The following is a 14,778-nucleotide window of genomic DNA, read 5'->3' on the forward strand; positions in this document are numbered from 1 at the left end:
TTAAACTTTCTGTAATTAAGGATATTGTATTATTATGTCCTTACTGGTTAGGTTTATGTATTGTTTAGCATTGCTTTTTTTTTGGATTTTTTAAAAATGGATTTAATTTTGCTGAGGACTGCATTTGCAACATTTACTATAAATTATAAATCATTTGCATGCAGGCAAATAAATATTTAAGCTTTATTTTCTGCAAACGCTGTAAAATCCTTCACTTTTTAACTACTTTAAAAAATGAGGGCAGGACAACTTACAGCTTACAGGTGCTAAAACACTATGAACACTAGTCATATACATAATCAATAATAGAAAAGGTGAAAGGGAAGAGAACATTTTTAACGAATACCACCCACCCACCCACCCCCGCATAAGGTTACTACTGGATTACAAGGAGCTGTAAGTACTTCAATAACATAAAAAATGGAATAAAAATCTGACCAAGGCAGTTGCTATTTTCCAAGATGGGTCAAATGTCAATTGAATTGCAATCTATAAGAAATTAAACGTCACCTGCCAGTTTCACCCCAAAACAAGCCGATCCTGAATCCACTTGTAAAATGCAAACAGAAAATATTTCCAAATTCATAGTTCCTATTAAGCATTGAAAGAGAATGATGGGTAAATGCAACATAAAGTTGGATTAGGAAGTAAAATTCCTAAGAGTGGTAGCTTTAATTGTATATATATTGCTATTTTGGCATATTGCAATATATGCATTTTGTATTTGTATATTGCACATACAAAGTCTATTGATATTGCACATACAAATAAGACTTCACTTTCATAGATATTAGTAATTTCTTACCATTATCAAAGATTTTGACTCAAGTCTCATTACCAAAAACAATGTGTTTTCCATTTCAGGTTTTGTAAAAGCGATCTAAACTCCAACTCCATTCAATAAATTGCTTATATTTATAGCTAAAAAAATGATGCAAACAAGTTTTGACTACAATGTAGTTGTTCACAAATTCTCAAAAGCCTGATATTCATTACCTTGTTTAATCAGTCCTTGGGCTGTTGGGCTAGCAAGTGGAGTAGAAGTCTTCACTCTTCCAAGGTTCAGGAGTCCCTGGTCTAGGTGGCCTACAAATAAAAACACTTGTGAATTTATAACTAAGCCATAAAGGAGATTGTTTATACTTTCATATTTGAGCCTGGTGTCTTAAGAAAACATATTAGAAAGTCCCACCTTATCTATACCGATCTGCAGTACTGTTTTCCCCCCTATCTTCTTTCTAGCCCATTTGTTTTCTCAAAATCTTCATCATTTCTAGAAAATATTTATCCTCTTCCAGATTTCTTTTGCTTTTCTTTGTGGGACAGGCAGATAAAGACTTTTGCCATGGTTCTTATGAAGTCTCTCTTTAATGACTTGTTAACATTGCAGTGGCTTGTGGTGCATGGGATTTCCGGCTGTGGGACTTTTAACATCTTTAGTTCTCAGTGGGGTTGCACTACCCCAGACAGAACCAGTGCACAATCTGTGAGTTCTCCTAGATTCATGATTCCTGCTCAATGAGCAGGTGGCAATTGTGGCTAGGAAAGCCTTTGTATAACTACGTGCTGTTGGCCAATTGCAACCCTTCCTAGATTGGGAGTTCCTGTCACTCAAGAGCTTGGTCATCTCACACATGGACTATTGCAATGTGCTCTACATCTGGCTACCTTGAAGAATATCCAGAAGCTTCAGCTGGTGCAAATAGCAATAGCACTTAAGACTTATATACCACTTTACAGTGCTTTTACAGCCCTCTCTAAGTGGTTTACAGAGTCAGCCTGAGTTGTTATTGCACCCCATCTCCTTTTACCAACCTCGGAAGGGATGGAAGGCTGAGTCAACCTTTCAGCCAGGTGAGATTCAAATTTCAGCCTGCAGTACTGCATTCTAACCACCGCACCACCACGGCTCTTTGGCACAGCCAAAATGCAGCAGCATGGGCAGTTCTTGGTGGCCGCTTTACACCACTGTTCCTGCCTGCTGCACTGACTTTGCTCCTGGATTTCAATTCAAGGTGTTTTCAAGGGTGTTATAACTGAACCAGCTCGTCCTGATGGGACTAGCCCACCCCACCCTCAATGGCAGAAGGGGACATACTCCGGACTTGTTGGTCAGGGATTTGGCCCTGCCTGTTAGGCAGGGCCAAGAAGAGCTGGTGGAAGCAGAACAAGTACCGAAAAGCAGCAGCCTCTGAGAGCAGGACAAAAGTACTCAAAGGACACCTGAGAGGAGCAAGCAATTGACTTTGAACAGGATTGGCTGGGAAGGCAGGAATGAAATTGTGTGAATAAGGTCCAAAGATAGATATAGTGCAAGATAGGGCATACGAGTAAGACAAACAGCATAATATAAAACATATATAGGGTAAGATAAGAAAGAGTTAACAAATATGACACAAAATAAATAAGATTTACCTGAACAAGAGAGCATGGACTTTTGAATTTACCATATTTGGGTTAAAGCATTTGTAATGAACGCCCCTCCCCCCCCCCGCCCAAGTCTGGTTATCACTTAAATCCAAACCTTAATTGCTAGTTCTGCATTCATAATTTAGTTTCGATTCAACAAATAATTTAACAAATTAAATGCAACTTATTGTATATATTTGTATTTGCCGGATTAAATGTCCGGCAAATACAAACAGCAATAGGACTTAGACTTATATACGCTTTACAGTGCTTTACAGCCCTCTCGAAGTAGTTTTACAGAGTTAGTAAGTTGTCCCCAACAATCTGGGTCCTCGTTTTACTGACCTCAGAAGGATGGAAGTCTAAGTCAATCGTGAGGTGGTGAGGACTCTAACTGAGGCAGTCGGCAGTCAGCAGAAGTAGCCTGCAGTACTGCATTCTAACCACTGCGTCACCACAGCTCATACCACACACACACACACACACACACACACACACACACAATGTAACCTCTATTTAATGGACAGACCGAAGAGAGGGAGGCGTCCATTACTTCTGGTTGTTCCATCAGACACCTCGACACCCACAGCAATACCATTACACAAATGATGCCACCATTACATTGCTATACAAACAAAGGGCATGACAATACTGGCATATTTATACACCCATTCACACAGAGGATGGGGATTTGGACCGTTGCGTCACGGACTGCTAAATCAAGTTTGCAGTGTAGTATGGAATTCTGGAAGGGAGAGAGAAAACCAAGAGATGAACAACTAGTAAAGGAAGTTGATAAGGTACCTGGCTGGACCCTTTTTCATATGCTCTCCAATAAAAGTTGCATTGGTCATGCTCATCAAGGTGTTTGCCAGGGAGATGATGGAAAGGAGGTGCTGGGTTGTTACTGCACGTGAAATGCCATACGTCCCCCTGATGTGCGCTCTGTCAGAGGGTCAGGCTTTACTATGTCTTTGCTAACACTAGAGAGACCCTGGTCTACAGGCTTATGATACCCTGGGAGCATCAAAGACATGTGGCGCCTCTTGAAAGCAAGCCAAAAGAGACAGAACGGTGAGGCCGCAACATCCCTAGGCGCTCACTGCAAAGTTCATCTAGAACAGTGTTCAAGCCCCAAGCGTGAAGACACGAACATAACAGCTTGGCTGTGTCCATGGTTAGGTTATATTCTAGGAGAGTTAACGGCTTTGATTTGCTTAGACCGGTATTCGGGATCCCCGTCCTCTCTTCGTCTGGCTTCCTCGTCCTCATCGTCTTCGTCGAAAAGACGTTCTTTTATGTTTTCTTGATTGTTTCTTTGACTGTTTCTTTGACCTGCTGAAGCAGGACTGCGGCCTCGTTTGCCAGCAAGGAAGGGACTCCCTTTGTCAGAGCGCCAGATGCTTTTTGTAAATTCTCAGGGGAAATAAGGGCTTGTGTTGGCCTGGAGGCTTCCTCAGTTAGTAACTGAATAATCAGCGCTTCCACATCAAAGAAGAGAATATGGACATCTGGGTCTGTTAAGTTAGTCTTCAGGGCTTGAACCATCAGAGAGTTGTGTGAATATTTTGGCAAGTTTCCCTTTAACAAAACACAGAATACAATTATCTCTGGAATGTTTTTCTGTTTATGGGTTTGCACATTGTACAGTGTAAATATCTTGGACAGTAACACCCAATACAATTGCCATCCGCTAAATAAATACATAACCCAATACAGGTTGTAATGTTTGAAAACCACGAAATTAATAGTATGAGTCTATTTTAAACATAGGAAACACTAAGTGCTCGATACTGAGAATATTTAGAAACAGTATATATGAACTTTTTAAAATGAATCTTGAATATTACTTCTTTATGTGTATGTATGTATGTATGTGAATATATATATATATATATATATATATATATATATATATATATATATATATTATATATATATAATAAAAATACATGGTCTTGTTGTATTGGGGTCTTTTCCCATGGTGTGTCCTAGGGAGCCATTGGTTTTTTTGTAGATTAGGATGTCCAGAAAGGGAAATCTACACAAAACCCAATGGCTCTCTAGGACACACCATCTACCGTAAAAAAACCACACAACTGCTACTTAAATGAACAACCCCATCACCACCCTGCACAGATTGATTCTGTAGCCAAGACCCTCATCTCCAGAACCAAACGCCTAGTCAACAAAGAGCCACTGAAAACTGAATTACACACTCTCACAAATGTATTAATCTCCAACGGACTCCAAAGAAAAACAATAACCAACCTAATCCAAAGGAAGACACCTCCCAAAAACCGAGACACAGAACAGGGCAATGGCATCGCCCTCTCCCTTACATCAAAGGTACCACAGAATAAATCAGCAAAATTCTCCACAAACACAATATCAAGACAGAATTCAACACTGACCAAAAAATAGCCAACATCTTAAGAAACCCCCCAAGAAAAATCCAGCTAGAAAACCAAGGAGTCTACGAAATACCATGCAAAATCTGCCCTGCAACATACATAGGACAAACAATAGGAGAATAAATGCACACATCGCAGAACACAAGAATGCAGTAAGAAAAAAAGAAAAAAACTCCTCCCTTTTCCAGCACCTTAAAGCTACAGGACATGAAATTAATTTTGAAGGAACCAGGTTAATCTTCTGTTTCTCCAAAACAGAACACTTCAACAAGAGAATAATTATGGAAGCTATCAAAATAGAGAAACACCCCCACAACATGAATAAACATGACGACACGTCCCACCTACCAGATATCTGGAAACCAGCTCTAGTCAACAAATGAGCCCCACCCACCACCCAGGCCATTACAACACGAAACAACAATGGACACACAGCCAGCACCAATCAGCACCAATCTACCAATCATGACACAACTACACAACCAATCATTCCACTTACTGAAACAAAGCAAGCACTCCTCACACACCCCCGAAGATTTATAGAAAGACGGCAGCTCCGACCACGGTTTAAGCCCAAAACCCAGCCTGAGGATGGCGAGTGATATATGAGTGTGTGTATATGTGTGTGTGTGTGTACACTATACAGTTGTTAGCTTTTAAAGTAACAATAAATATTATACTGAAAATAAATGTCCTGCAGATCTTTATTTATTTTTTTGAGCTCTCTAAGTTTGTTTGTTTGCTTGCAGATGTCTCATTAAGGCTAGATAACATCATCAGTGCTGGTGAGTGTGGGGTTTGCTGCCTTAAGTGCATACGGTATTTTGCCCTACCAATGTTATTAGGTGTGTGTGTTCTACTCCTGCCTTAAGTGCAAAGCTAGTTGGGTGACTTTGGACTACTCACTCTTTCTCAGCCCTAAAAAAGAAGCGAGGACAAACCATTTCTAAACTCTTGCAACGAAAAGAGCAGGGAATTATCAGGAGTTAGGAAAAAAAAAGGGGGGGGGGCAGAATCATATAACTGAAAGATCAGGTGTCCCAAAGGTGCTTTTTCAAAAGTCAGCTGGACTTTCTTTGTTTTGGTTTTTTTTCTTAAAGACCTTTCACTTCTCATCCAAGAAGTTCTTCGGTTCTGGCTGAATGATGGACAACAGAAGGATTTACATTGGAATATAAATATAAATCCTTCCATTCTCTGCTATTCAGGCAGAACTGAAGGAGTTTCTTGGATGAAAAGCAAAATGTCTTCAAGCCAAAAAAAAAAAAAAAAATCCAAGAAAGTCCAGCTGCATTTTGAAAAAGCATTTTCAGACAACCGTGACTTGGATGACTGACAATTTCTGTCGAAAGATCAGATTTCTTTTCCCCAAATAACCACCTAAGAATTGGGCCGGGGTTGGGTTTCTTACATTCTGTGAGAATAAAACACTGCTGAAAGCTAGAACGTATAATAACTTAGTACTTCCTAGGCATCCTTTAAAAATTAGCACCAACGGTCAGGACAAGTAGGCTCATCCGTGTAACTCCCTACTCATTTTTATATCACTCATTTCTAGCCAACTTACACAAAGTGGCTCTTGAAAACACCTTTTAACCAGCTCAATTATTCTCCTGGCTCCAATGTCTGGGGAAATAAAGTCTTCAAGGCTTTCCAAAAGATAAAATGTTGAGAGTAACAGCCAGCCAAAGCTAGGCGGTAAGGTGCTCATGTTCTGACCTAGGCTTCCCGAGAAAGCATAAATCACCATCTTAGTCCCTCAAACCCTCTTTTACTTCTACGGCTGTAAATTAAGGTCATTCACAGTCTGCAAGGCTTTACAAACAGTCTGTGAAGGTTCCGACAGATGTCTGCTCGAGTTGTCACAGTCTTTCAGGGGAATGTTGATAAACACCCACCTTATCTCCCCGGGAATGCTGCCAGAGACCTAATTGCCAAATGCAGAGCAAGGCCAAACTTAGCACAGAGTCAAACAAAACTTTTCAAAGCTTGAACCCGCAAGATGAACTAATTGCTTCCTGCAAAAGCTCACATCCCATTCGCTCCTCTTTTATGGGAGGGGCCAATCATCTCCAAGCCTTACTCCCAAGTCGACCCTGTTTTCTTAATTGCTCTTGCCTTCTGGCAGCTCTGTGCACGCGCACACTGGAAACAGGCTCCTGTTGTTCTTCTGCCTGATGTAAGACTCTGGAGTCTCCAAAGCAGGGGTGAAATTCAGCAGGTTCTGGTAGCAGAAATGTTGAGTAGTTCGGAGAACCGGAAAATACCTCTGGCTGGCCCCAGAGTGGGGTGGGAGTGGAGATTTTGCAGTATCCTTTCCCTACCATGGCCACCAATCCATGTCCACAGAACCGGTAGTAAAAAGAAATTGAATTTCACCACTGCTCCGGAGGCAGCAAATAACTACCAGATGGCCTTGGTCCCCTCTCTGCCTCCAATGCAGAGCCCTCATCCAAGCACTCCCCAGATTCCAGGACTGGCCCATGTTCCTCCCCAACCTCCTCACTGTCTGAATCTGCTGCCAGCTCTGCTGGCCGCTGGTGGGCCACAACAATTCACAGGAAAGGGAGTCTTCTTGGATCCTGCCAGATAACAATTCTGATTGAAAGGACTTAGAAGATGCCCTTCATAACCAAATTAATCAGAAGCGTGAAAACAATAGAAATAAGGCTGTTCCTTGAAAATTTGGACCCCGTGCTATCTAGAACTTTTAAAATTTTAACCGGAATTTTGAATTGCACTGAGAGCAAGTAACATGGGCATAATACACACATCCTAAGGGTGCTTTTTCTTTCCTCAAGAGGCAACTGGGCTTTCTGGTTTTTCTTTGAAGACGTTTCACTTCTCATCCAAGAAGCTTCTTCAGCTCTCACTGCATGGTTGGTGGGGGGAATGGAAGGATTTATACTCCTTGCAGACAGCTGCTTATTTGCATTCTTTGAGAGTCATTGAGGCCACCTGGAGGTTTATCTGTGTCTTCAGATGTAAATCTGTCTGCAAGGAATAGAAATCCTTCCAGTCCCCACATCCAGTCAGAGCTGAAAAAACTTCTTGGATGAGAAGCGAAATGTCTTCAAAGAAAAAACAAGGAAGTCCAGTTGTCTCTTGAAAAAGCACCTTTCGGGCAACCATGGCCTGGATGCCTGAGAATCTCCATAGACAATGCTACGCATCCATACTGGTCCATATCACTGCATTTTGGAGTACTGAAATTCCAGATGTTCTTCAGAGGCAAGTATCACGCAAAGAGCACTGCAGTAATCCACTGGGGATGGGATTGAACCATGAACAGCTCTGTGTAATTTCTGATGCAAGAAGTGACACAATTGGTACAACAACCTCCAATCACAGTGTGTGTCCCCCCCCCCCCGAATATTCTTCTCTCAGGAGCCGTGCCCCCATTCTGTCTGGAATACTACAACCCCATCCAGCGTTAAGGATGGGGGGAAAAAATTATCAGATCCAGGATGACCTAATACTCAAAGCTAGTCCATCTGGCTGGGGTTGAGTAGAAGCCTGTTCATTCCTATCCAGCTTACCACAAAGAAAGAAAGAAAATTAAAAATGAAAGCCATGAATCGTACATAGGATTTTACTTCCTTAATGGTGATTTACACAAGTAATTTCTTAAGCATCTATATAATATTAAATATTGCAATCCTGGTGAATACGCTTCCTTTTAGTATTTTTACTAAAAGGTAGAAAGGTATAAGAAGTTGATTTTTTTGGCTTTAGTCTGACATTTCAGGGTTTGTTTTTTTTAGTTTTAAGCTTATGGGGGAAATGATCCGAAGATGTATAATAGAAAAATAGTAATGTTAGAGCTTACTAGCAATCCTGTTTCCCAGGTTTACACATGTGGGCTTCATCGATTTTAAACCTGGCTAAAATCTATATAGCCAGGTGTGTGGAGGGGTTGCAAATAAAAAAAAAATCTATATAAAAATGTCTAAAATCTCTAGAACTATGAATCTAACAAAAAGTAGATCTCTAATGCCCTCTACTGTCCTGCTGTTAAAAAGCAAAGGAACTTTGTTCTGAAGAACACCAACTCCTATCGTAATTATGGTTTGATATCTGATCATCTCGGTTCCTAAAGCCTTCTGTCAAAGTAATAATCAAAACATCATCATATTATGCTATGTAAATCTGAAAAACTTGTTCATTGAAATTTATATAATGGGGAACTGTGGATTCCTTGATAATTACCATATTTTTCAGAGTATGAGACACACCAGAGTATAAGATGCACCAAGATTTTGAAGAGGTACATTAAAAAAAAAAAAGTGTTTGCACTCTGCAGGCCTCCCAAACCCCCTGCATGCCTTGTTTTTTGTGAAAAACAGGGCATGCAGAGTTTGAGAGGCCTGCAAATGCTCCTAGGGGCTGGGAGGGGTGGCAAAATTGAACAAAAGAAAAGGGCCTTTTTTCACTCGTTTTTGCTCTTCCCAGCTCCCAAGAGCACTTTGCAGGCCTCCCAAACCCTCTGCACGTCCATTTTTATGAAGGGAGTGGGGCTTCAGGAGGCCAAAAATGCTGTATTCAGTGTATAAGACACACCCAGATTTTCACCCTCTTTTGGTGGGGGGAGATGCGTCTTACTGAGCCGAGGTGGCGCAGTGGTTAGAGTGCAGTACTGCAGGCCACTTCAGCTGACTGTTATCTGCAGTTCAGCGGTTCTAATCTCACCAGCTCAAGGTTGATTCAGCCTTCCATCCTTCCGAGGTGGGTGAAATGAGGACCCAGACTGTGGGGGCGATATGCTGACTCTGTAAACCGCTTAGAGAGGGCTGAAAGCCCTATGCAGCGGTATATAAGTCTAACTACTATTGCTATTGCTATTGCTTACACTCCGAAAAATACGGTATGTCATAGCTCAACTATTGCCATGTGGTCCATGTAGAGCTGACCTTCAACACCTCTCAGAAGTTTCAACTGGTCCCGAATGCAACAGTGTGGGCAATGATGGGGGTGTTTTTCTTAATCCATGCGACATCTCTGTTCCACAAGGTGTATGCTTCCAGATGTGATTCAAGGCTAATATGAACTGACAGGGTTGGTATGCTTGAGGCCCCTTTAATTAAACAGAGTCATATTTGGAGATTCAGGAGAGGCAGCTTCTGTTTTAGTGCCCATCTTCTGAAATGAAGATTCACCACTGCAATCTGGGTGATTTTCACCCTGGTAATGCTCTGGAAGACTTGTCAACCCTGAAGCTGGCCTAACCGTGGCCATTTTCTTTTTGTAGCTTTCCTCTAAGGAGGTTTCTCTTCGCATTGCTTCAGGGCTGACACAGCCTGGAGCTAAGGGGCCGGGTGGTGGTGGTGTAGAGATAGCTGGGGTGTTGTGTAGCCTAAATAAAATTCTTTCCCCTGGGAATCAAGGACATTCGTGCAGGTGTTCGAAAGGTGGAGATAGAGGTCACCTGGCAACTAGACTACTACATGTTGATTGGACCATGTGGCTCTGGGGGGGAAGTGACAAAGTTTTACTTTTAATTGGGTGTAAAACCGGCGGGAACTTAGAGCTGGTTTCCCACCAAGTCTGTGCCAATTTGATATGTCCCAATAAAACATACTTTGAGGAATATACCTGCCTCGGAGTTCTCATTGAAGGGGATGTATTATTTGGAACCTTGACAGGGCATTGAAAACCCGGCTGTTCTTACAAGCCCTGGATTAAGGTGGCTGGAAAAAAAAAAACTTTCCTGAGTTTTGATGTTGGTTGGAATCACCATCTTATTTGTTATCTGCTTATTTGTTTTGTTGATTTTTAAAATTGGCTTTTTTAATCTTTGTTACACTGAGGGGCCACTCAGTGCAATTTGGAATCAAAGTGAATAAATTAATTGAATTAACGTAACGTGAAAAAAAAAATCTGCTGAGAGTTACCTACTGCTTATTCAGAAGTCTAACAGTACCAAAATGGAAAACCTGAAAGGAAAAGGTATTCTCGGCGAGATTGAGACTGCTTAAAAGATTTCTACTGGAACACAAAAGATTCCCTTTACGGCATCCAAAGAAAGGAAGAATCAGCTGCAATGGAATAATGCATTTTAATTCAATATTGTGATAAGCAGCTTAGGTCAAACCAACTGCTGAACCGAGTCAATTATTTAAGATGCTAGTAATTTAATGATGCTCTTAGGTTTGAGTAATGCTTAACACCTACTGCTTCAACACAGTCTCAGCCCCTGCAGGCAAAGCAATTAAATATTTGAAAAGAATCAGAATCGTGTTATGTCTTCAGAAGCAGCTGCTTATAAAGTTCCTGGAAAAAACTCTGAATATGATGAACTCCAGACTACATTTCAACAAATCGGGAGTTAGATCTTTGATCTGTCAAGCTCCAAGACAGTCTATTTCGATGATTTCAGATAGAATTTATCCAAGCCTATGTTAAAATGCTGTGGACATCACTTGCAACCTTCTTTATTCAAAGCTATAGCTCAGGGGTGTCAAACTCGATTTCATTGAGGGCCCCATCAGGGTTGTGTTTGACCTTGAGAGGCCAGGGTGGGTGTGGCCAGGGAGGGCATGGCCAGCTCAACGTCAATTTTTTGGGGGAGGGCTGTGGTGGCCCAAGCACTCTGCCAGTAAAAACGGGCTCCCGAGCTCCGTTTTCAGCTGCGACTGCCTCCTGCAACCCTCTGCCAGCGAAAACGGAGCTCAGGAGGGCATGTACGGCCCTCCTGAGCTCCATTTTCATTGGCAGAGGTTCTTTGCGGTTTCCAGGGCAGTCCCACAGGCCAGACCTAAGCACCTACCGGGCCAGATGCATTTGCTTATGTTTCAGATACTCCCCACATCCTTTCTTAAAATTACATCTGTCTAGAGCAGAGTTACAACATACACCTGCAAGCACAGGCTGAATGCAGAAGTGCTATCAGCTCAGCAGGGTTGAAGGGCTGACCATGATGGCAATTTCTAGGAAGACTTTGAAGTTCAAAAGATCAGTCAACAATTGTCCTCGGTGCTCTCTCTTCTGTTATGCAACCTGAGGATGTTGCATTCCTCATTATCCAATAGCCCCAATTCTGAGGATAAGCCACCATAGACTTGGGAGACCCTCAATGACAAGCGGGCTGAAACTTCAGAAAAGGCCAGTCTCTTTAAGCCTAAGAAAAGACAAAACTAGGGGATTATATAAGAGGGATTTTTTTTACTCAATGTGTCATTAAACTTTGGAATCTGCCATCATGACATGTAGTGAGGGATAGTAACTTGGCTGGCGTCAAAAAAAAAAGGGGGACTGGATCAATTGATGGAAGTCATGGGGATCAATGGCTCTTAGTCTTCATGGTAGTGTGACTGTCTTGGAAAGCCATCTTCTACTTGGCTTCCTGATGCATTTAATTGGCCACTGTAAAACAGAGTGTTGGGCTACCTTGTTCCCTGAAAATAAGACCTCCCTGGAAAATAAGCCAAACCAGGCTTTTGAGTGTATGCATTAAAATAAGCCCTCCCCAAAAATATTGCAATACAGCAGCAGCCACGAGGTGACCACGCTCGCACCTTCTGCACCTCAAAAAAGTAAGACCGCCCTAGAAATAAGGCCAAGCGCTTATTCCTGGGGTGAAAAGAAAATAAGATCCTGTGTTATTTTCGGGAAAACATGGTAGATGGCTAGTAGATGGTCCAATCCAGCAGGGAACTGCTTATGCTTATGTTTTTATTACTGGGGCTTCTTAAAGCCTCAGATGGCAGCTATTCTCCTAAGAATGAATCCAACCTGTCATCTTTCACAGTGAGCTCTCCATGGTACTGACAGTGCCTTGTTCTGCCAGAGGCCAAGCCTTATTTATGATTCTTTCCATTCCCTTATAACCATCTGATTTATAGCTAGCTTCTTCAGGTTCCTTAGGCAGGCCGGGACAACTAGAAGCTGGAACTCTAGAAAGCCAGAGGTTTGAAGCATGTGAAATACCAAAGAAATGCCTACTGCTTTGTAGTTCTATTATCTGGACAACTGAAAGACTAGAACCTTGATAGCAATAGCAATAGCAGTAGACTTATATACCGCTTCATAGGGCTTTCAGCCCTCTCTAAGCGGTTTACAGAGAGTCAGCATATTGCCCCCAACAATCCGGGTCCTCATTTTACCCACCTCGGAAGGATGGAAGGCTGAGTCAACCCTGAGCCGGTGAGATTTGAACTGCTGAACTGCTGATCTAGCAGTAGCCTGCAGTGCTGCATTTAACCACTGCGCCACCTCGGCTCTTGATGGCAAACCTATGGCACGCATGCCACAGGTGGTACGTGGTCCCTCTCTTGCCCAGCTCAGCTCCACTGCACATGCATACATGCCTCCCACCAGCCAGCTGATTTTCGTGTCTCTGCCATGCATGTGGGAGTTGCACGCGCATGTACAAGAGTTGGGGGGTAGCATGGGGAGCTTCCCCAGTGCCCTGTTTTTGGTCCCAAGAGGTTTCAGGGAGGCCCGCTAGGCACAAATGGGGCACGGGGGTTTGCGCGCATACGCAGGAACGCATTGTATTATGGGTGTGGACACACACCTGCTGTTACACACACACACACAATTTCAGCACGTGAGGACAAAAAGGTTAGCTATCACTGGACTAGAAGAATAAATAAGGGGTGTTTTTCTCTAAAAATATGGACACTCAAAAGTGTATTTATGTCTCAAAGTCTATTTATATTTTCTTGTACTTGTTAACTTATTTTTTTTTAAAATTTTAAACCTTGACAGGATTAAGTTCATAAAAAAACACAATTTACTAATGTAAGTTTATAAACAGCAGGCATATTCTGACGTATGGGGTGTGAAGGGACAGCAGACAGTAAAGAAGAGGGACATGGGATTTATTTTAGATTTTATCAAACTTCTTATGACAATCTAACAGATTATTCAGAATTTTAAATTTCATCCTCAATATTTCTGCATTTCCCACATTGTTCTGATTTTAGCAAAATGTTAAAAGCTAGATATAAAGCTCTGCAAAGTTAAAAATTTGCCCAAATATGTTTACAAACAGATTTGTTTAAGACAAACAAAGTTACATTTTCTTTGGACAATCTATAGCCTGTAATCTATAGCCAAAATTTTAAACTGTTAAATGGATGTATTTCTTCCCAAAGCGACTACTGTGCAGCCAGCCTGCCTTCATAACAATATGGATCAGGGGTCTCCAACCTTGGCAACTTTAAGACTTGTGAACTTCAACTCCCAGAACTCTGGGAGTTGAGGTCCACAAGTCTTAAAAGTTGCCAAGGTTGGAGACCTCAGCTATGGAGTGTCAATTCCTTTCTTAATTTCAGAAGGAGACCTTTCTGAGTATGACATGATTTTGCTCCCATAAGCCGCGAGACATCAGCCCTCTAGTGAAATGAGAAAAGGTTTTGCCTTTGAAATATCTGGAAATAAAACAACAAAGAAAAAGAGCAAGAAAAACAGAGGGCTATATTGATTGCATCTTCTAAACCTAGCCTGTTCTAGATGAACAGAAATAAATTAGCTAAGGATGGTATAAAGTTTATTTCTGTTAAAGTGTATGTTTTGAAGTGTTTTTGGTTATAGTGCTACAGAAATAGGTCTAATCCTGACTTAGGCAGCCAGATAGTCCCACTAGCTCTAAGAAGAAAGCAATGACAAGCTACTTCAGAAAATGTTGCCAAGAAAACCACATGGATTTTGTGACTTGAGAGTGTGCACATACACAAATGTACGAGTGTGGAAACTCACAGAGTGCATGCTTAAATCTACTTGATTGTGTTTGGTAATTATGATCTATAAAGGTGTTTAAAAAGTGTTCAGACTATAGAAAATGGAACCTTATCGTAAAATATAATCCCTCGAATTCAAATCTGCACAGACGGGAGGTTGAACAACTAGCCTTGTGGTGCCTCCGGAACAATCTTGAACTAAACACATTAAAAACCGTATAAATGGTGGTAGATTTTAGGAGAAATCCTCCCATACTACCACCTCTTACAAA

The 14,778-nt window shown here is 41.6% G+C and overlaps 1 protein-coding gene across 1 annotated transcript in view; it reads right to left on the bottom strand.

Annotated features, from left to right (window-relative positions):
• The window catches only part of WDR7 (WD repeat domain 7), a 248,113-nt gene that overhangs the window by 196,911 nt on the left and 36,424 nt on the right, over nucleotides 1-14,778 (bottom strand). Inside the window, 7 exon segments of the mRNA XM_032213469.1 lie at nucleotides 997-1,060; nucleotides 1,062-1,086; nucleotides 3,214-3,346; nucleotides 3,349-3,450; nucleotides 3,453-3,627; nucleotides 3,629-3,715; nucleotides 3,718-3,990. Coding sequence (XP_032069360.1) covers nucleotides 997-1,060; nucleotides 1,062-1,086; nucleotides 3,214-3,346; nucleotides 3,349-3,450; nucleotides 3,453-3,627; nucleotides 3,629-3,715; nucleotides 3,718-3,990 — 859 coding nt within the window.

The sequence above is a fragment of the Thamnophis elegans genome, chromosome 3 (genome assembly GCF_009769535.1).
Source record: "Thamnophis elegans isolate rThaEle1 chromosome 3, rThaEle1.pri, whole genome shotgun sequence".
Taxonomy (NCBI): Eukaryota; Metazoa; Chordata; class Lepidosauria; order Squamata; family Colubridae; genus Thamnophis; species Thamnophis elegans.